Source organism: Podarcis filfolensis, assembly GCF_964270895.1.
Source record: "Podarcis filfolensis genome assembly, chromosome: 7".
Lineage (NCBI taxonomy): Eukaryota > Metazoa > Chordata > Lepidosauria > Squamata > Lacertidae > Podarcis > Podarcis filfolensis.
The window spans coordinates 82,865,731-82,888,629 of NC_139603.1; the positions used below are offsets into that span (position 1 = coordinate 82,865,731).

General features: G+C 44.0%; 1 protein-coding gene across 2 annotated transcripts; it reads left to right on the plus strand.

The window, feature by feature from the left end:
* The first annotated feature begins 713 nt into the window (after positions 1-713).
* LOC310766123 (solute carrier family 2, facilitated glucose transporter member 5-like) lies at positions 714-19,573 on the plus strand. 2 transcript variants are annotated; one of them, XM_083622104.1, is made up of 14 exons: positions 714-858; positions 2,084-2,212; positions 3,124-3,373; positions 5,534-5,629; positions 6,458-6,609; positions 8,654-8,778; positions 9,934-10,086; positions 10,179-10,304; positions 10,701-10,888; positions 13,718-13,828; positions 15,795-15,896; positions 16,411-16,486; positions 16,610-16,737; positions 19,327-19,573. In XM_083622104.1, the coding sequence occupies exons 3-14, from the start codon at positions 3,158-3,160 to the stop codon at positions 19,498-19,500; spliced, it is 1,647 nt and encodes a 548-aa protein (XP_083478230.1). In that variant the 5' UTR covers positions 714-858; positions 2,084-2,212; positions 3,124-3,157; the 3' UTR covers positions 19,501-19,573. The 2 variants fall into 2 exon arrangements, with proteins under 2 accessions (XP_083478230.1, XP_083478231.1); XM_083622105.1 differs by lacking the exon at positions 2,084-2,212 and having other exon boundaries at positions 735-858.
* The last annotated feature ends 3,326 nt before the right edge of the window (positions 19,574-22,899 follow it).

The following is a 22,899-nucleotide window of genomic DNA, read 5'->3' on the forward strand; positions in this document are numbered from 1 at the left end:
AACAAAGCAGCAGATCTAAACACTAGCTACCACCCTTCCAGGTCTTAGTAGCTGTTTGTGAACATTGTGTGAACAATATTCTGGGTGGTCTGAAGCAGATACAGCTCTGGGACAGACTGCAGCTCAATGGCTACAATTGCAGCTTGGGAATTTGAAAGAAGCTTTTCAAGTCTGATTGGAAACCAGTGAGGAGAGAGGGGGAGATGCTTAACTCATACTGAAGAAGCCTTAAATCAGAGATGAGGAAACAAGTGACCTTCTAGATGTTATTAGACTGAAGGTCCATCATCCCGAGCCAGCAAGGCCAGTGGTCATGTATGATGGGAGTTGGGGTCCAAGAGGCTCCCCAATCTTGGCTTAACTCAGGCTGGACAGATTCAGACTGCTTCTAAAGTGAAGCCGCTCTCTTCCTAAGCATTCTGAAGCAAATCAGCCTGATTTCAAAGCTTTCATCCTGCTTCAGAGCTCTGAAGAGCAGTTAGAAGCAATTGTTGTTTCACCTTTGGCAGCAAAATATTTTGAGACAGTCCTGCCTGCTGTCATTGCTGAAAAGCCTTCCCTTTACTCTTGCATTGAAACAGAAACAGTCATTTTGCCACTATGCTATTCTTGCCTTCTCACACCAGTAATTAATCCACATTAAATGATTGTGAGAGTACGATTCTAAACCAGTCTCCTTTGTACACAGTGATTATGCATCATCTTGGTTCTCAACTGTCAACTGTTTCTTCTAGAACCTTCCAACATCCTCCCCCAATTGGCTCCTGCAACACTGCTAAGAGTTCCATTTGGCTTATTTCAAAAGAATTTAGGGTGTGGCTCAATTATCCTTCAACTTGCCGGTAATAGAAAACGACTGTAAGTTTGAGTGCTTTTTGCCTGCTCACCCTCAAAGATTTCTATCAAAACTCCCCTGGCCACCTCCTCATCCTGACCCTTCCAGGGAGGAAGAAGAGGAAGACAGTATAGATTTACAACAGGGGTTTGGGGAAGGTCGCAGCTCAGAGGCAGATGAGGGGGAAAGCTGTGTAATCATAGGAGAGCTGGAACACCACCCAGCTGACACATTGTCTTTAGAAAGCATCCCAGACCCTCCATCTCCCAGAACCTGGCGAGTCTTAAAAGTAGGAGAGCAAAGAGCTCAAAGACAGAGGGCACGTAGCATCACCTTTAGAGGAGATGATGAGAATGACAAATGAGGAAGTGTTAGGCGGGTGGAGATCCATTCAGGACAAGGGTTCTATAGCCTCTCTCTGTGAAGATTGAAATAAAAAAGAAATGTTTCCTTGTCTTTATACTTTCCTGGACTACCAGCCGGGAGCTGCGGACAGCATCCTGACAGTGTAGCTTCATTATTTATGGGGGCTTTGGGTGGAAGCTATTTAAACCTACCGTGCCCACTTTCTGAACACTTTGCATTCTGGAGCATTTATTGGTGTTTCCTGTTTTTGTCCCCCCCCCCCAGAAGACATAGGAGTGTGTCTGCCATGGATTCGGCGTGGTTTCTATGTCCCCCCCCCTTTCATTTCCACTTGGTATTTTGGACTTGCCATTTGTTAATTTGGGGTTTTCTAGGATATTTAAAATTTCTACAATGGCATACCCTTCAACAGGCTGGGTCCCAAAACTTGGGTGTGCATTTTCCCCGCCATGCTCCTACATGAGTCACGTGACTAGTTTGAGATCATGGAGCCCCAAAGATATGCTTTTTTCAGGGCCGTACTCTTGCAGCACAACATGGCATCCAGAAACTCATGTTTTGGGGCACTGCACGAGATCACGGCCCCATTTTTATTGGGGTGAGATCCCAGCGCCAAAAATGGCTGCCATGCTCTTGCATGAAAAAATGGGATGTGCTGGTGGGACAAGTGTGGAAAGACTAGTGTAGTCCCAGAAGTCATGGGGAAAACATGAAAAGCAGCTGACACACACAGAGAGATGATGAAGGACCACAGAAAGTTTGGAGTCTTTGCATAGCCTCAATAATGAAAAAGACAGCTAGTGGAAAAACCTCAAGCTAAGAGGTCTGGGATTAAGAGTGCAAAGCACCAGCTACAAGTTGAATCTTGACTTGATGTTTCAGTTCATTCAGCTGCAGCTGAGGCCTCAACCAATAAGGTTGCCCTAGATGCACCTGTTTCTGATGTGATACTGGTGGATACGGCACTGGAGACCCAACAGGACCTCACTGTGGCTGTGAACCCTAGTCCAGGTGAGTACACAACCTAAGCAACTACACAGTAGTGACCTGGTTGACCACCATCACCCTGCCCAGAAGTGGGTAACAGTCAGTATAGGTCTTATGCAATGCCACAAGGATTCTCCAGTTGATGAGTGGGAAATAAGAAACAATAGTGCTCCCTTTAGAGGCTACTTGTAAGTAGGTTTGGAGGAATGACACAGGTCTGGCTGCCACGTGAACTGAGGTAGAAGACAATTCATTTGACCTTGATCCTTCAGCAGCTATTAATGAGGATATCATCCCATTTGGTGAGTTGTTCACTTCTTTGAGAATACATATCCAAGCTAAGAAGAAAATGATGTAGAGAAGAGAATGCATAAAGGTCTTTCTTCACCCAGGCCTTTGGCTAATTAAACAATCTACTGATGTAATCAAGAACACTGGCAATAGCAGCACACGAACTCTCTACAGTTTCGGGCTTTGTTTAAATGTTCAAATAATCAGTGTTCAAGGACCAAAGCAATTCCTTCCCATAATATTTCAACTAACAAAAGATGTGGTGATGGCCACTGGGGTAGTGGCAAATCAGTGTAGGAGACCCCGATAACCGCCCTCCTAGGCTTGTCCAAAAATGTAGTCTTCTTCATTGTCCTAAATTTCCCTTCCACTGTACCACTGGTGGTGACCCTTAGATTAGAGGACATTTTGAGAGAGGATGTGGGGATTAAGGAGCTCATGGAGGAGGCCAGGTGTTTCAGTGACTGCTAGCCCTAATGCATAAATGGAAGAACTTCAGAGGCTGTAGAGCAGGGACATGTTGCAAGACACAAAATAAAACAAAAACACAGGCAGCCACACTTCCATGCCTTAATTGTAACCTGCTGGTCTGATCCTCTTCTGTACTTATGTTCTGTCAACAGCACTCTCTTATTCTCTAACAGGTCAGCCATTTCCCCCGACTCTCAAAAAGAAACCATGAAGAAAACGCAGGTGGCATCCAAAGCACCCAGAACACCCAAAGCACCCGCTGCACCCGCTGCACCCGCTGCACCCGGTTCACCCAGGAAACCCAGTGCACCCAGTAAACCCAGTAAACCAAGTAAACCAAGTGCACCCAATGAACTCAGTGAACCCAGTGAACTCAGTGCACCCATTGCACCCATTGCACCCATTGCAGCAACCAGTCATGAGGTGAGCTTGAAGAATATGTGGAATCCACTGAGTTTATAAAAATTGAAAACCCATGTTGTTATGTAATTGTTTCCCAAGGTTCAGACAGGGATGTAAACCAATTGTACGATATAGCATGCAGTACTTTGGGTGGCATTCAGACTTCTGGAGCAATCCAAACCCAAGCAGAGTAGCAGTAGGGCAAGATGAAGCTGCCTAGTTCCTCCATCAATGCTGGTTGGATCAGAAGGCTGGGGGAAGGAAAAAGCCTGCTCTGCGTTACCCCACCCTGGAGATAACCTGGCATTTGGGCATAGATCAGGCCAGATGCCATCAAGCGACAGCAGTAGGGCCAGCATGGGATTCAGTGGGTGCTGAACTAGCTCATCCCCTCCTCACCTACACTAAGCAAGGATCCCATCAATTTTGCTTCCACCTGACCACAGCGAATGGAACAGAAAGCTGTGCAGCAGCAGGGCGAGGCTTGCAGAGAGCCATTATGGGGTGTGGGGGTGGAGGGAGATGTGAGCTCCACCTGTTTCTCCACCACGGAGGACCATGGAGGGTTGGGTTGCAGGCTTACTCATGCTTAGAGTAATCCGATGGGTAGACTGCAAGTATAACCAAACCTGGATTCAATTTACTATATTTAAAAGTTTATGACCATCTGCAAATATCAAGGATGGACAGCAGATCATATGCCTCAATGACACATAATTGGTGCTTTCTTTTGTCCTTTTGTCCTTTTGTCCTTTTTTCATTTTTTGTTTTGTTTTGTTTAATAAGGAACTTGTCAGGGGAATGCCCTTCCCACAGAGAGTCCCCTTTTAGGCAGCAAGTTAATATCTTCTTCCGGGCTCTTAAATTTAAAATCAAACAAGCCTGTCTATTTGAACTACAGTCAATTCCCTATCATGGTTTTAGGGTGCAGTTAAGTTGACTTTAAGTTGTTCGGTTTGCTCTGACTTTTGGGTGCTTTTACCTTGCATTTGTGCTGTTTACCACTGGTAAGCACTTTTTACCGTAAAGGTAAAGGTACCCCTGACCATTAAGTCCAGTCACGGACAACTCTGGGGTTGCGGTGCTCATCTCGCTTTACTAGCCGAGAGAGCCGGCGTACAGCTTCCGGGTCATGTGGCCAGCATGACTAAGCTGCTTCTGGCGAAACCAGAGCAGCGCACGGAAATGCCGTTTACCTTCCCGGTGGAGCGGTACCTATTTATCTACTTGCACTTTGACGTGCTTTCGAACTGCTAGGTTGGCAGGAGCTGGGACCAAATAACAGGAGTTCACCCCATCGCGGGGATTCGTACCACCGACCTTCTGATCTGCAAGCCCTAGGCTCTGTGGTTTAGACCACAGCACCACCCGTGTCCCTTACCATATATATATACCACTGGTATATTTCTTTGTTTTTAACTTGGTTGTATTATGGTTTTTAATATGGTGGTAAGCCGTTCAAAGGCCCAAGTTAATGGTTGTTATGCTGATAATAAGAACCTGCTGGATCAGGCCAGTGGCCTACCTGGGCCAGCATCCCATTCTCACTGAACCAACCAGATTCTGATGAGAAGCCCCCAAGCAAGACCTGAGTGCAACACTCTCCCCTCCTATGGTTTCCAGAAACTGGTATTCTCTGACTCCAAAAGTGTAGAGCCATTGTGGCGTGATGGTTAGAGTGCTGGGGAAGCACCCTAGGAGAGGAGGGTTCAAATCCCCACTCAGCCTTGACCTAGGGCCAGCCACCATCTCCTAGGCCAACCTACCTCACAGGGTTGTCGTGAGGATTTAATGAAGAGGAGAACCATGCAGCACCACTTTAAGATCCTTGGGAGATAAAGGTGGCCTATAAATGTACTAAACACAAATAAATAAATAAAATAAAATAGTAGATAATAACCATCATGACTAGCAGGAGATGGTGTGGCAATGATGATTATGTTCAGCTGGAGTAGCCAAAGTATGCAAATGTTGCCATTATAAAATAATGTCTTAAAGTTTCACTCTATCTTTCAGTCTACAAACGTTTTAGTGATAACTGTAGTTAATCAAGAATTATTTAATATAAGTATTCTGCCCTGTACATTCTCATTATGTATCTTCTTCTTCTTCTTCTTCTTCTTCTTCTTCTTCTTCTTCTTCTTCTTCTTCTTCTTCTTCTTCTTCTTCTTCTTCCTGCAGGATGTCCCAATGAGGCTTATTTGGATTTCAATGGCTGCCTGCTTAATTACTGTACAATATGGATACAATATGTGGTTACTCTACACCCCTTTTGTGGTAAGATAGCCCTGCGTAGCACATGGTTTCTTAAAGCAGGGGTTATTGTTGGCCTGGGAAACCTTTCCTCTGTTGAGCACCACATTCCTTCTGGGATATATTGACAGGGACCATAGGCTGGCACAGGGGTAGCCAGATCCCAAACTAGGTAGGACACTGCTGCAAATCTCTCTCTCTCTCTCTCTCTCTCTCTCTCTCTCTCTCTCTCTCTCACACACACACACACACACACACACACACAGAGAGAGAGAGAGAGACTCATAGCAATTTCCTTCTTAAGTTTATCAAAAAGAAAGTAGAGAGGATAGTTATAGTCAATTTCCTAATGCATCCTGCTTTAGAAGCCAGTATATGACAAGCTACTGCTGAGTAAACAAATGTAGAGTGCTCCTTGCTCTTTGAGTCTATATACTTAAAAAGGCAAATATTTGCCTATTTTCACTGGTGAAAGTGTGGACAAAACTTTTGTGACATACAATATGGTGTAGCAGGTAAGTCCCACCCCACATAATTGATCACAAGATGCAGTGCACGCACACTGTTTGAATGGCAATGCCTATTAACTTGGGGAGAGGGTGCTGGCCCCCTCAAATAGTCTATGGGAGGAGGGAAAGGGACCTCAGCCCCGAGGAGTTGACCCCTATGCCTCCTAGCTCTCAATGTGAGTGGGAGAGACATGCACACGCTTTCTCTGGGCATCCCAGAATTATTACCTGCAGATCCTTGGCCATCGTTCAGTTGGTCCCAGGCTCTCGTGTTCTGTTGCCTCATGATCTCATGCCACATGAGCAGTCCTAATCTCAAGCATTTATTGTGCTTCTCCCTTAGCTCCTGCATGACTTGTTCAACATAACAACCTATGAAGAGATGGAAGATCCAGGTTCTCAGATGTACATTGTGGCTATCACCCTTGCTTTATTTCCACTTGGAGCCATTTTTGGGTCCATTCCTGTTGGTTATCTGGCCAATAGATTTGGCAGGTATCGGGATAAATTTGTAACGGGTGAATGACATGCCCTAGGGTGGTGGGGAAGGGGAACAGATAGGGGCTGCTGATCTGCATGCCCCCAGTAACAGCTAATCAAATATGCAATATCATCACTTTAGCTGGATGGGATGTTAGGAAAGGACAAAGACACATCAAGAAGGGGTGTGGGGCAGGGAGAGACACAGTGAGATCCATTTAGGTCCATGGAATCATACCTGAAAACCTTTGTCAGCTGATAAAGCTTTGTTTGAAAGTAGTCAGAACATGCCTACCAATTGCAAGATAATCCCACCAATGCGGTTTTTATCAATTTGGTTCTTAAGACATCATCTAACATACACCAGCAGATTTTCTAATATACAGCTGTGGAAGAAGCCAGAAGTTAGTGGTAGAACACATGTTTACATCCAGAAGATCCTATCTTCTGTCATCAGCACCCCTCGATTAAGAGATCTTATAGAGTATGGCAGCAGGTTGCTAGCTCTGGTGGAAATGTGTGAGCAATGCCTCCTGAAATTTATTAAGGTAAAGAAAGTGTGTGAGTAATTTCACAGTGCTTGGGAGTAGAGGTTTCAAGGCCTTCTGTAGGTCTTTGTTTCCGCACATTACTAGCAAACCCAAGCTCCAACTACCGCACAATCACACAATTGCGCTCATTTCACATGCTTGCAAGGTTATGCTTAACATTCTATAAGGCAGGCTTAAGCAATATGTGGACCGAGAACTCCCAGAAGTGCAAGCTGGATTTCACAGGGGTTGAGGAACCAGAGACCAAACTGCAAACATGCGCTGGATTATGGAGAAAGCTAGAGAGTTCCAGAAAGACATCTACTTCTACTTCATTGACTATGCAAAAGCCTTTGACTGTGTCGACCACAGCAAACTATGGCAAGTTCTTAAAGAAATGGGAGTGCCTGATCACCTCATCTGTCTCCTGAGTAATCTCTGTGTGGGACAAGAAGCTACAGTTAGAAATGGATATGAAAAAAAACTGATTGGTTTAAAATTGGGAAAGGAGTAAGACAAGGCTGTATATTGTCTCCCTGTTTATTTAACTTATATGCAGAATTCATTATGTGGAAGGCTGGGCTGGATGAATCCCAATTAAGATTGTTGGAAGAAATATCAACAACCTCAGATATGCAGATGACACAACTTTGATGGCAGAAAGTGAGGAGGAATTAAAGAACCTCCTAATGAGGTTGAAAGAGTAGAGCACAAAATATGGTCTGAAGCTCAACATTTAAAAAACTAAGATAATTTGGTCCCATCACCTTCTGGCAAATAAAAGGGTAAGAAATGGAGACAGTGAGAGATTTTACTTTCTTGGGCTCTGAACACTGCAGATGGTGACAGCAGTCACAAAATTAAAATACACCTGCTTTTGGGGAGAAAAGCAATGATAAACCTAGACAGCATCTTAAAAAGCAGAGACATCACCTTGCCAACAAAGGTCCATATAGTTAAAGCCATGGTTTTCCCAGTAGTGATGTATGGAAGTGAGAGCTGGACCTAAAGAAGGCTGATCGCCGAAGAATTGATGCTTTTGAATTATGGTGTTGGAGGTCTTGAGAGTCCCATGGACTGCAAAAAGATCAAACCTATCCATTCTTAAGGAAATCAGCCCTGAGGGCTCACTGGAAGGACAGATCCTGAAGCTGAGGCTCCAATACTTTGGCCACCTCATGAGAAGAGAAGACTCCTTGGAAAAGACCCTGATGTTGGGAAAGATGGAGGGCACAAGGAGAAGGGGACGACAGAGGACGAGATGTTTGGACAGTGTTCTCGAAGCTTTCAACATGAGTTTGACCAAACTGTGGGAGGCAGTGGAAGACATGAATGCCTGGCGTGCTTTGGTCCATGGGGTCACAAAGAGTGGGACATGACTAAACAATACTAGCAAACCCAGAACAAATTATCTATAAAAGGATTAGGAGATTCCTGTATTTCTATACCTCCTCTCCCCCTTTGCTGCTTTGATGGTATCATATATTGACATCTTCCCACCTCACTGACCCCTTTCACTGTCTTTTCAGGAAAGGTGCTGTGAAGATAACTACCTTTTTGAGTCTGATCCCTCCTGTCCTATTGGCTGTTGGTAATAAAGTAAATGTCTATGAATTCACAATTGCTGTACGTTTCTACACTGGGATATGCACAGGTGAGTCAAGGCCCCAGGTTTAGTAGTTTGGCATAGAATTCATCTTGTTAGTCTGTGCTGAGCAGAGGCACTAAGCAATAGTTTGTTTTCACAACAGCGGGAGGGTGGGCTGCCAAAGAACCAAGTAAAGCAGTATCAGTGCGTCTCATTTCCACACACATCTCCCTAATTGACTTTGAAAACCAGTGTTGTGGCTTAGAGAGGTCACCAAGATGGAGTAACTGGAAGAGGTGGCATTGAAACTCTATAGGACTGTGAGTTGGTAAATGGATTTTTGTGAAATATGAAAAGAGGAATCGCTGCGCAGAATTATTATTATTTAAATATAAAGTATGTTTTATCCCAAGGCCTTGGGTTAATTAGCATACTAATTATTGTACCAAAGAACATACCACCACGGGTGTTGTTTGACCATAGTTTCCATCTGTCCCAGCCAATAGCTATTCCATGACTAATAGTTAGAGATTACATGAATTGTAGTCCACTACCATCAGATCCTGAAGCTGAGACTCCAATACTTTGGCCTCCTCATGAGCAGAGAAGACTCCCTGGAAAAGACCCTGGTGTTGGGAAAGATGGAGGGCACAAGGTGAGGGGGACGACAGAGGACGAGATGGTTGGATAGCGTTCTTGAAGCTACCAGCATGAGTTTGACCACTCCACTGCGGGAGGCAGTGGAAGACAGGAGTGCCTGGCGTGCTCTGGTCCATGGGGTCACGAAGAGTCGGACACGACTAAACGACTAAACAACAACAAACCATCAGTTTGGCTAGTATTACCAACAGTATTACTGTAGTTTGAATTAAATGATTTAATGTCATTTCTCATAGATATATGGGCTCTGGGCAGGTTCCAACAAAAGAACATTCCCAAGTTGAGACGCAGCTACTGAGAACACCTGTCTGTACTCCCTTGTGGGGGCTGGTTTGGTTCAGAGCTACAACTGGGTGGTGTTACCATATCTATGGTGTTGATGTCATGCCTCCATATAGTTCCACTCAGCGGTCGGTGACATTTTGCAAAATTCTACAAAAGAACACATTGGAGACATGAGATATTACTTGCACATCCTACTGGAGCCTCAGGACTGTTCATACATTTTTGTACATGTCTCATGCTCAATGTGATTTACCTGTTTATTTATCAACTAAATAGGACTAATCTCCGTTGTTGTTCCTCTGTATCTTGGAGAAATCGCCCCTGGAAGCGTGAGGGGAGCTATCGTCATGATGTCCCAGCTATTTTATTCTTTGGGCCTCTTTATGGGTCAGCTAATTGTTGCTAAAGACAACTTTAAAATGCGAGGAGGTAATTAAGATAAATTAATCCTTTTGCTTATACGAGATCAGACGCATGGCCACAGTTTCTCCACGTTGTCGTCACTCTATCTTCTTGCACAGGTTACCTGATTGTGATGGGCATTTCTGGGCTCATGCCAATTTTTCAGATCATACTACTACCCTTCTTTCCTGAAAGTCCGAGGTATCTGTTCATTCAGAGGAAGAATGCAGAGAGTGCAAGGGAAGGTACGATACTCTCAACTGTATTGAGATTATGCACAGTGATTGCTGACTCCTCCCCACTACTGCCTATTGGGTTCCCCCACTCTCCAAGTTTTAGTTTCATTTTTATGTGACTTCCATTTTCTGGAAAAAAAGTCATTTTTTGCTTTGAATAGCTTCCTTAACTCCGTTCATTCACCACAGTGGCATCCTCTTGGCCCTGTTAGATATTATTACCAATCAGAGTTGCATATTCTAGCTGAACATTTATGCTGACCATTTTAAATGACTTCCAGACATTATATAGAGATTTGACCCTCTGGACTTCCCCTTTCCCGCTTCCTTCTTAACAATACCCTCATTCTTCTGAGACTATTATTCTACTGAATTCAAATCCTTTCTGCCTCTTTTCCCATGCAGAACTGAAGGTGCTGAGAGGCAAGGATGATGTGGAGAATGAAATGAATGAACTCCGCCAGGAGGACCTCTTTGAGAAAGCAGAAAAGAACATGACTGCTGCTAAACTGCTATCATCCCCAAACCTGAGAACGCAGGTCATCACCATAGTTGTCTTGACAGGTGGTGCACAGCTTGACGGCATTGGTGCGGTAAGCAAAGCATTGCCCCCCTTAAAAAAAAAAAGCTTGGAGGTGGAGCCATATAATTGAGGGCTCATTGGGTTTAAAGGCTGTGACATCTTATCACTGCTTGTCTTTAGACACAGCCAAAGTATTTCTACTCAGGGAGCTACTCTGTGGGTTTTGTTGGGAGTTCAGTGCCCATCAGTCATAGCTAGGAGCTGCTGTCCAATAGCACCTGGAGAACCAGAAGTTCTCCATCCATGCACAAGTTATAGTCAGACTCTATGGGAAATATAGCATTGTCTGGGAGTAAATGTTTGACAGCTACAGAGCACTAAGATCAGTTGGGTTTAATTTGAATCATGCAGTGGAAAAGATTGACACTGGGCTTGGACTTGCCAATCAGAAGGTTGGCGGTTCGAATCCCCGCAACGGGGTGAGCTCCCGTTGCTCGGTCCCAGCTCCTGTCAACCTAGCAGTTCCAGAGCATGCCAAAAAGTGCAAGTAGATTAATAGGTACCGCTCCGGCGGGAAGGTAAACGGTGTTTCCGTGCGCTGCTCTGGTGTTGGTGTTTCCATTGCGCCAGTAGCGGCTTAGTGATGCTGACCACATGACCCAGAAAAACTGTCTGCGGACAAACACCGGCTCCCTCAGCCTGTAAAGTGAGATGAGCGCCGGAACCCCAGAGTCGTCTGCCACTGGACTTAACTGTCAGAGGTCCTTTACCTTTACCTTCTTCTGAAATGTTGAATGCACTACATTATTTGTGTGCCAAGACCCCATGACCTTGCAGTTCCTTAAGAGTGCTTAATCAGACAAGACAACAGCTTATGGTTTTATGGGATCAAATAGGCCACAACTTTTATCGGTTACAGATGTGAGTGGTTTGGCATAGGCATTGGGTAAAGCCAAACTGTATCAGATTATATCACACCAGCCTGCCTGCTGGGAGTGCACCTAAGGAGAAACCAACTATGACCTACATCAAATAGGGGTACCCCCCCAGGGTTCCCCATTTGAGGAGTGGTATGGCAGAGACATCACATTTAGTCGGACACGACTAAATGACTAAACAACATGGCCCTAGTCCCCATTTGGGCTTCAAACAGAAGCCACTCCCCCTGGATCCCTTTAACAGGATGCCTTTAACCAAGGAAGGGCAGGCAGAAGCTACAACTTCCCCTCCAGCCAAGACCTAGGCTTACCCAAAGGTCTCCTTAGCATTTACAGTTGGAGCTGAGAAACGGTTAAACCCTTAGAGGCATCTACCATTCAGTGTAAGCAGTTGCTGTTGTTGTTTAGTCGTTTAGTTGTGTCCGACTCTTCGTGACCCCATGGACCAGAGCACGCCAGGCACTCCTGTCTTCCACTGCCTCCCGCAGCTTGGTCAAACTCATGTTCATAGCTTCGAGAACACTGTCCCACCATCTCATCCTCTGTTGTCCCCTTCTCCCTGTGCCCTCCATCTTTCCCAACATCAGGGTCTTTTCCAGGGAGTCTTCTTTTCTCATGAGGTGGCCAAAGTATTAGAGCCTCAGCTTCAGGATCTGTCCTTCCAGTGAGCCCTCAGGGCTGATTTCCTTAAGAATGGATAGGTTTGATCTTCTTGCAGTCCATGGGACTCTCAAGATTCTCCTCCAGCCCCATAATTCAAAAGCATCAATTCTTTGGCGAACAGCCTTCTTTATGGTCCAGCTCTGTGCTAAATAGACCGAGAGCTGTATATGACAATTTTCTATGATTGAGAATCATGCAAATTCTATTTACTTATTTATTAAATTTCTATACCGCTTTATATTTTTAATAAAAACCTCAAAGCGGTTTACAGCATATTAAATTGATAAAACAATATCCGGGCAATGTTCTTCCGACCTCATGAGGAGCCTCTTTTATAGGGCTGGGTGAGTTGGGCCTTGTCACCTAGACCAGGTGGAAAGGGCCTTGCAGGGAGCGGCCTCCACACCTCACAGTCTGGCGATGTTCCTCTGGCCTCATGAGGAGCCTCTTTTATAAGGCTGGCCATCCAACCTCTGCTTAAAAACCTCCAAGGATTCATTCCATTATCAAACAGCTCTTACTCAGTTACTGGTGCCCGCCCTGTGGAACGCTCTCCCATTAGATGTCAAGGAAATAAACAACTATCTGACTTTTAGAAGACATCTGATGTCACTCCTGTTTAGGAGGATGTTTGATGTTTTATTCTGTTTTTAATCTGTTGGGAGCCGCCCAGAATGGCTGGGGAATCCCAGCCGGATGAGCAGGATATAAATAATAAATTGTTGCTGTTGTTGTTGTTGTCAGAAAGTTCTTCCTGATATTTACAGTAGTTGGAATCTCCTTTCTTCTAACTAGAAGCCACTGATTCGAGTCCTACCCCCCCCCCCCCAGAGAAGGAGAAAAGAAGCTTGTTTCACGTGACAGCCCTGGAGATATTTGAAGATAGCTATCATATCTTCTCTCAGTCTAATCTTATTCTGGCTAAACATATCCAACCCCTTCAACCATTCACAGTAAGGCTTGGTTTCCACACCCTTGATCATCTTGGTCGCCCTCCTCTGCACACATTCCAGCTTGTAATATCCTTATTAAATTGTGATTCCCAAAACTTGACACATTACTCCAGAGACTCAGCTAGATTGGTAAAGAAATATCATTTTGTATGCATTGTATATGCATTATAACACAGGGAGACCAGATGGCACTGTGGAGTTCCGTTTTTGCCAACATGATTTCTCATATAATGTTCACCACGTGTTTTCCTGAAACACTTCTTTGATGTGTCTGGATCCAGCCGAAGTGTTGTCTGACCAAGGTTGACCAAGATTAGACTACTGATTATTCTTTTCTGATTTCAGGTGCACTATTATGTAGATATAATCTGCATGGCTGCAGGGGCAGATGAGAAGATGTTGCGGTGGCTTCGTATGGTCACAATTATTATTGGCTTAATTTCACTCTTGATCGCAGTAAGCCTTTTCCACTTCTATGTCTCTTTCCTTCTGAATCTTGAAACGTGCTGTTCTTCAAAGGAAAGAAATTTAAGTGTCGCAGTCTCCCCACCCCCACAACACAGCCCCATGAAAAATAAACATTTTTTTAATGATAGCATTATGAGAGTTCTCTGACCATTCTTTGTAAGAGAACCATAGTTATTTACACACAGTACCTGTATTCTAGTTTGTATTGGAAGTCATCTAAAGGGATAAAAAAATCAGCTTGAACATTTGTTTGTTTGTTTTTGCATCAAAAATAATTATAAGATAAAAAGTATCCAGACAATTGAATTTCAAATCTAGACTAACTGTAAGGAGAAGCCCCTACTGCAGAAGAACCACAGTTGTCAAAATTCCCTTTAAAAAGTCCAGTTAAATTTAAATTGTCTGTGGTAAAGAAATACCCTATAAGCTGCAATTCTATACAACAGGGGAAACCAATCTGTTGTTCTTCAGATACTGCAACTTTTGAACAACTGAACCTTATTACTTTATTTATTTATTACTGACTTACTGAACTTTCTCTACACTTTTTCCTCATCCAGCTGACTGGAGCTGATGGGAGTCCTTAAGATTTAGGGAGTACCATGTTGGCTAAATGTGCAAACTCAAAGGCACACCATGCTTCAATAGCTGTTGTTTATATGTGGATTCCTCCATAGTGAAGGGTATCTTCATTCAGATATGACCGAGAACTATCATTCCTTAGGGACACATATTTTTAGCAGAATGCTGGTATCATCAGTCAACATCACACATGGCAGTAGCACAGTTTGAAATCATTTACTACCATTACAAACTATAAACAACATTATACAGCATTACTTTAGCAGGAAAACACAGCTATCCTGTGTTAGATGGCTACAGAAAATTTTTTATTATTCAGAAAGTCTACTTGCTTTGAAAATTTTGCTGACTTTATCTGTGATCTATTGATCATTATTTTACACAGTCATACCTTGGGTTACAGATGCTTCAGGTTGCATTTTTTCGGGTTGCAGACCGCCAAAACCCAGAAGTACCGGAACGGGTTTCAGTGGCCGCACACGTGCAGAAGCGCCGAATTGCAACCCATGCATGTGCAGACGCGCCACTGTGGGTTGCGGACACTGCGTGTTGTGAACGTGCATCCCGCACGGATCACGTTTGCAATCCGAGCGTCCACTGTATTTTTAATGTACACCATTTAGATATTTTAATTTTGATTAAGAAGCTTATATGTTATACAAAATAATGTAAATTCAATTCAATTCTACAGTGTTTTCACTTGTGCACTTTATGAGAATTGCTCATAAAAACATTTCCCAAGGCAGGATTATCCTGAGAAGTGTAGGCAAAAAATACAACTGGTCCTTTTATGTACTTGGGGTTTTCCTCTGTTCCTTTTGTCTACTATAGTTTTGCCCCTCCCTCCTGGTTTTGTGGTCTGTTTCTACCAGAGTCCAACCCACACCGCATAACACCACGGGCTTTTAAAATTTTATTAGCATTTTTATCCCACCCCTCTTCCAAGGAGCATGGGGCATTCTCATTTTATACTCCAAAGAACTGAGTCTAACACTACTTACTACACACTTCATTTGCTCTCATAATGGTCTCTCTCACACTTCATTGAAAGAGTCTTGTTGGAGACTCTAGATGAGCTAAAGGCCCATCTAGTCCAGAATCCTGTTCTCACAGGGTTTGATGTTGAAAAATATCCCCCAAATGCATAATTTGGTTATATTGTGTTAGCTTGCTTACACTGACACTATCAATGAACTCTTAAAAGGTTAGTCAGGACTTGCCTTTTGAGAAGCCACACTGATATATTCATCCATATGCTTCTTAATATTAGCTTTAATAATGCTTTCTACCAGTTTTGCAGGAACCAATATAAGCTAACTTATGTTGCATTGTACTTTCCTGTATCTCCTTTCCTCCTCTTTATATTCTCTAGATGTATCTCGCTGATTCTAAGGGACATAGGTATCTGCTTCTGACTGGCTTTTTGATGTGTAGCATCGTCTGTGTTCTGTTAACCATGGCCCTGGAAATGCAGGTTTGTAATTGAGAGTTGAGAATCACCAAATGGGCTGTCATTTAGCCCCGTTCTCGCTCCCCCTATAATCCATGCTATGTAATAGCAACAAAGTTAATGTGGAAGTTGGCTGTATATGCTGATGGGTACATCTGTAGAAGGAGAACTGAGCAAAAAGTTCTTTCGGTTTATACAATTCATTTGGATTTTGTGCAAAGGCTTGAAGGGAATGGCTGAGAATGGACATAGTCTCCCATCTGTGAAAGTCATATGGATGTTGCAAGAGAACTCAGAGAGATGGAGATCTTGGTGTTCTGCCTCACCTGCTGTATTCAACTGGCCAGCAATTCTAGCCAAAGTGGTTGCTGTCCCACTGATGTTAGAGTCCAACTCCCATCAGCCCCAAATAATATGGAAAGTGGTGAGGGATGATGTGAATTGTATTCTAGCAACATTGACTACCCCTGCACTAGATAAGGGGCACCTGTTAATATCACATGTACATAACTGAAATGCAACCTCCTTTCACTAACAGGTCACCATCGACGAGATGGCGTATGTCAACATACTTTTAGTCCAAGTATTTGTCATAGCACACTCCGTTGGACCAGGTAATTGCTCACATTATGTTCTTATCTCCTTAAATGATCTGCAAGATATTAATTGGATAGAGGAATATTTGAGTTCTATGGTGAAACGGTGATCCATGTCATGAACCCTTTCTTTCCACCAAGGTCCACTTCCAAATGTAATTGTGGTGGCAATGTTCCTTCAGTCGTCACGGGCCTCAGCCTTTGTGATTGCAGGATTTGTGCAGTGGTTCACACACTTTCTTATGATGATGGTGTTCCTTCAAATTGTGGTGAGTGATATTGATAGTCAGCTTGATGCAAGCTGCAAAGTTTGTGTCAGTGAGTTTCATCCATCTCTATACCTCACCATTATCCACCCACCCAGCCCTCAGGTAAAACCCAAGATATGAAGCCATAACCTCAGATGGATGGATTTGTCAGCATTCTTGTCTTGTGCTTTGTTCAATGTGAATGTTAAAGCATCTTGAAGATGTGCATATTTCCTAATAAGGTTCAAACAATCTGAACAATATTCAAATGCCCAGTTGGCCATGAAAACCACTTCTTAACCTTGAGCAAGTTGCTCTTGCTTCCAGGGAAGGAGCCATAGTTTTGTGTGCAGAAAGTCCCAGACCTGATCTCTGTTATCTCCTGGAAAAAACCTCTGTCTAAGGACCTGCTGCCAAGCAGTGTACTGAACTGGTTGGACAAATTGTCTGACTCTGACTGCAGTTTCATGTGTTCATCCTTCTCTCCTTGGTGGGTGCACCAAAACCGCACTTCCCTCCTCCTTCTTGGTCAGCCTAGGGGTGGGGCATGTGGAGACATCCCTTCACCAGCCATGAGGAGAAGGAGGTGCTGCTGCTGTCCCCCCAGAAACCCCTGCCTGAGTGTGGCTTGCCTCCCCGCAGCTGCAGCCTCGATGAGGGAGCCTGTTGTGGCAGCGCCTGATTGCTCTCCCTCATAAATTTATGCCCAGGCCCATAACCCTGTGCCCCCCACACTATGCAACCAGCTGCTGTGATTGGTAGAATGTGTGAAGCCTTTGAGTTTATTACTCTGCATAAGAAAGCTTCCAGGTTACTGCACACATCTCAATCTTCTACTTCCAGTGGTTGAATGGGTTTAAGGATACTCACTTCTTATATCATCAAACCTTGTGCTCATGTACCCTAAGCTCAAAATAATAACAATAGTAATAATAACGATAATAATGATAATAATGATAATAATAATAATGATAATAATAATAATAATAATAATAATAATAATAATAATAATAATAGATTTATACCCCACCCATCTGGCTGGGTTTCCACAGCCACTCTGGGCGGCTTCCAACAAAATATTTAATATCCTTCAGATATTAAAAGCTTCCCTAAACAGGGCTGCCTTTAGATGTCTCCTAAAAGTCTGGTAGTTGCTTTTTCCTTTGACATCTGGTGGGAGGGTGTTCCACCGGGTGGGTGCCACTACCAAGAAGGCTCTCTGCCTGGTTCCCTGTAACTTCACCTCTCGCAGTGAGGGACCTGCCAGATGGACCTTGGTGCCGGACCTCAGTGTCCAGGCAGAATGATGGAGGTGGAGACGCTCCTTCAGGAATACTGGACTGAGGCCATTTAGGGCTTTAAAGGTCAGCACCAACACTTTGAATTGTGCTCAGAAACGTACTGGGAGCCGATGTAGGTCTTTCAAGACTGGTGTTATGTGGTCTTGGTGGCCGCTCCCAGTCACCAGTATAGCTGCCACATTCTGGATTAGTGGTAGTTTCTGGGTCACCTTCAAAGGTAGCCCCACGTAAGCGCATTGCAGTAGTCCAAGTGGAAGATAACCAGAGCATGCACCACTCTGGCGAGACAGTCTGCGGGCAGATAGGGGCTCAGCCTGGGTACCAGGTGGAGCTGGTAAACAGCTGCCCTGGACACAGAATTGACCTGCACCTCCACGGACAACTGCAAATCCAAAATGACTCCCAAGCTGCTCATCTGGTCTTTCAGGGTCACAGTTCAGGACCAGGGAGTTCTCCACACCTGCCGACCTCTTGTCCCCCCAAAACAGTACTTCTGTCTTGTCAGGATTCAACCTCAATCTGTTAGAACAGCTGCCGTTGGAGGAAGTAGCAATATACAGACATCACTTGGTTTCCCACTCTCTGAGGAGTCCAGCTCTAGCAGTAGTGAGACAAGCAAGCTGACCCCTGCTGCTACGACCCATCTTACCTGTAGAAGGGCTCTTTTTGTAGAGCATGAAGAAGTAGCCAGCAGTTCACCACTGAAAACTCCTCTGGTCAAAGCTAAATGGTTTGGGGATGGCTGTTTGTTAAATGTAGTGGAGAAGAACATCCCCGAGGAGGTGCTCAATCTCAGGTATAGGTGATAACCCCTCAAAGCAAGACAGGAGCAGCATTTTGGACGGTGGCATGGGCAGGGGCTCGTGGTTCTCACTGCAATATCCTCCAGCTTATCCTATGCCAGAAACTCGGATTGAGGATAGAGAATCAGAAGGAACATGGTCTAGAACATGTGGTTCCCAACCTTTTTATTTTTATTATGCCCCACCCAAGTATCTCTAAAATCCTGGTGCTCCCCTGCCCCTGTGATATATAATTCTTATTATTCAAAAAGTGAATTCCTATTCACGTGTTAAAATAGTTAATAACTATTCACTGTTAATAACTCATTCTTGAATTGCCAACCTTAAAAATAAAATTGCCACCCTGTGGGGCATTGTGCCCCACATTTGGAACCACGAGTCTAGAAGAACTGTGAGCTCTGGGGGGTGGGGGTGGGGAGGAACCCAGAATGATATGTGTGCGAAATATGGATAAATACAATTCTGTATTATGCTATTATGCTCAAGTCTTTCCTTTTCATCTCTAGACAAAAATCGGGACCTACAGCTTCCTTATGTTCTTGCCTTTCTGTGGAGGCCTGTTTATTTATATCTTCAAGAATTTCCCAGAAACCAAGAATAGGACCTTTGTGGATATTAGAAGAATCATAGCACTTCAGAAGCTTAGGAAGACCAAACTTAAGAAACCGACAGAAAAGTAGAAACTTGGGAAGCAACCAATGCAGTTTATTTATTAAATTCTTTTTTAAATAATAACAATAATAATTCAAGAGAGCCCTTCTTGTTATCCTTCACTTGTCTTAGCCCAGTTGACATACTTATAACAGCAGTTTCCCTCCTAGTTTGAAGACACAGCCTTTATTTATATTATTTCCACCCCCCTCCCCATATTCAGGCTATTCTGTGAACATTGGTAGATTTCAACAAAGCAGCAGATCTAACTCTCACTAGCTACCACCCTTCAAGGTCTTAGAAGCTGTTTGTGAACATTGTGTAAACAATATTATGGCTGGTCTGAAGCACATACAGCTCTGGGACAGACTGCAGCTCAGTGGCTGCAATTGCAGCTTGGGAATGTGAAAGAGGCTTTGCAAGTCTGATTGGAAACCTGTGAGGAGAGAGAGGGAGATGCTTAACTCATACTGAAGAAGTCTTAAATCAGACATGAGGAAACAAGTGACCCTCTAGATGTTATTAGACTGAAGGTCCATCATCCCGAGCCAGCAAGGTCAATGGTCATGTATGATGGGAGTTGGGGTCCAACAAGGCTCCCCAATATTGGCTTAGCTCAGGCTTCCCACATATACTAGGTGTGTACATCCACTTTGAATGAAGTCTCAATCTGGAGCTAAAGCAGCCTGCTTTGGGCATATTCAGGCTGCTTCTAAAGTGAAGCCGCTCTCTTCCTAAGCATTCTGAATCAAATCAGCCTGATTTCAAAGCTTTCATCCTGCTTCAGAGCTCTGAAGAGCAGTTAGAAGCAATTGTTTCACCTCTGGCAGCAAAATATTTTGAGACAGTCCTGCCTGCTGTCATTGCTGAAAAGCCTGCCCTTTACTCTTGCATTGAAACAGAAACCGCTGTTTCTTCTTCTTCAGAGATGGAGAGTTCCCATTCCATTCCGGGGAAGAAATAAAGCACCAGAAAATGTAACATTTCAGAAGAACCCTTGATCAGGCAGAAAACCTCTCCCCATATTTGCAAGAACTGTGCCTCTTTCCAAGAATTTTTGCCAGGAGGAACGCACTAATGAGTGTCAGGTGCTGTTCTGAATGCTGGGAATGATTTGTTGGAAATCACATTAAATACCAACATCCGTCTGCACATGAGATCTGCGATGTCCTCGTTCCAATCCCGAGCAGATGGAGAAATGTAAACACTTGCCGCTTTCCCATAGATTTGCACATTTGCGTCTGAAATGTCTACCTGTATCTACTACATTGTCCTTGCATTCAGGCAAAGTTGTAGTGAGAAGAGCAAGAGGCTATCCGGCAAAAAAATATCAAGCTGATTCAGGATGCAGAAATATATCAAAAAGCTGATATTTATCTTCCTCCAGGTTGCAACCTGTTTCAAAATCACACATAGTATCTTCCTCTCTTTGATTCTGGTTTTCAAAAATCTATTTCACCCATTCCCCCACTCCCCCAAATGGAGAACTTAAAACCTATTAATGTTCAATTGATTCCGAAAGGGCTGTTTTGATGACACTCGGTGCAAACAGCAGTTACATATTCAGGTCTGACTTCTCCACATTATTTTGGGCTCCTGTAATACCTAGGTATATATGTATTTTCTTTTTCTAGCTTGATCAAAATTATTTATTATTTCATAACAGGTAGATAGTTAAGAGGTTAGGCAGCTTCAACGGCGGGCGCTTGGCACCCCCCAGAATTCGGCACCCGGGTGCCCCGCACACCTTTCACCCCGGGTAAAGACGGCCTTGTTTATAGTCAGCATGACCTTAATTGGAAGAGATAAGAGAACTCCTTCAAATCAGCTTCCCAGAAGGTATAACCCAAACAATCATGACCCTTCTGCCTGCTTCTCTCACACAGAGAAGCTGCTAGTAGCTTCTAGAATCCTCTTGTATTAATCAGAATAAGAAAGATCTCCACACACCAGATCAATACTTTCTGCACTAAGAAATGAAAACTGACAATTTTGGGGTAAGAACATTACACTGGACTAGGACTTGGGTGTCCCAGGTTCTGTTGACTCTGTAACTTGGAAATCCTGGGCAGATACCAGAAGAGCCGGTGCAATTCCAAGCACAGCATGTTGGATGGACACTGGGAGACTGAGGTTTAAATGCCGTTTCACCCAGGGGCTCTGACCATAGATGGAAGTAAAAGCAGATGGAGTTGGGGGACACACAGGATCTCTGCTTCCAGATCCAACATGTCTAGATCCACATAAATGTGGGAGAACCTCCAAACCATTCTTATTTTCAGTTATGGGGAGTTTGCCCCCCTACAGATTCATTCTGGATTGAACTCTGTGGTAGTCTGAATTGAATCTGAATGGGAACTCTCCTTGGTTCCTTGATTCCGTGGGGAAAACACCATTCACTGCCTCTGTTGTTTGTGAGGTGGACCTTCGCTCAGTGGGAGAGCATGTGCCTTACATGCCGAAGTCCTGGATTTGATCCCAAGCAGCTCCGGTTATAAAAGGACTGAGTAGGTGGTGATGAGAAAGTCCTTTGACGGAGACCCTGAAGAGCTATTGCTGCTGCCAGGGAACATGGGAAGATGGACAAAATTGTCAGATACAAGGCAGTTTGCTACATGTACACAAGTAGTGGGGTTTATGGCTGGAAATTCTATGGACCAGGATTCTACTTCCGAAATGTATGGTGTGTTGTGTACACATTTGACTGGACTCTTGTCTTATGATGTTCTTTTGGTCAAATGTCACCTCGGAGCCCTAAAACACCCACCCTGCATCCTCTATCATAGGACCCTCACTCTCCCTTTCAAAAAAAAAAGAAGGCCCATTTGTGGGTGTAGTTCAGAGTGCTTGAAACTGTTCCCTAGAGACAAACCACCACTTCAGAAGAGCTAACAGAGGAAAGATCAGGCCTCAAGGAAGTGTTGAAATCAGTTACTGTTAACACCCTTCAGATTTGAATCCTTATGCAACACAGGGGGGTTGTGTGTGGGTTTTATCTTTGCAAAAATGTCTCTGGGTTGTTTCTTCTAACGTCTGTCCTTGTGGGTGGCTTCCTTTGGGACAGTTTGTTCTTTGTCGTTCTCCCCCCCCCCCCTCCGCATCTCCCAAGCAAGTACTCTGCCAGCCAAACAGGGAGAGTTTGAATGACTTCATTGTGGCAGCGCTCCAGGGACAGAAGAAGCTACACATGTTTGCGCTGCATACTTAATGAACCCATCCAATTTTTGTTTTACAATTTTTATTTGAGGGCTGGGATGGGATGAGACAAAATTGCCTCATTTTCAATACCTTTGTAACCTCAGAGGGGAACAGGTTATGAGCTATGTGTTGTATTGCACACTAATAGACACACATGGCCATGACTAACTTAGTTTCCTTAGTTTTAGTGGGTCTATTTTAGTGGGACTAGCATAGAATGCAACCCTACT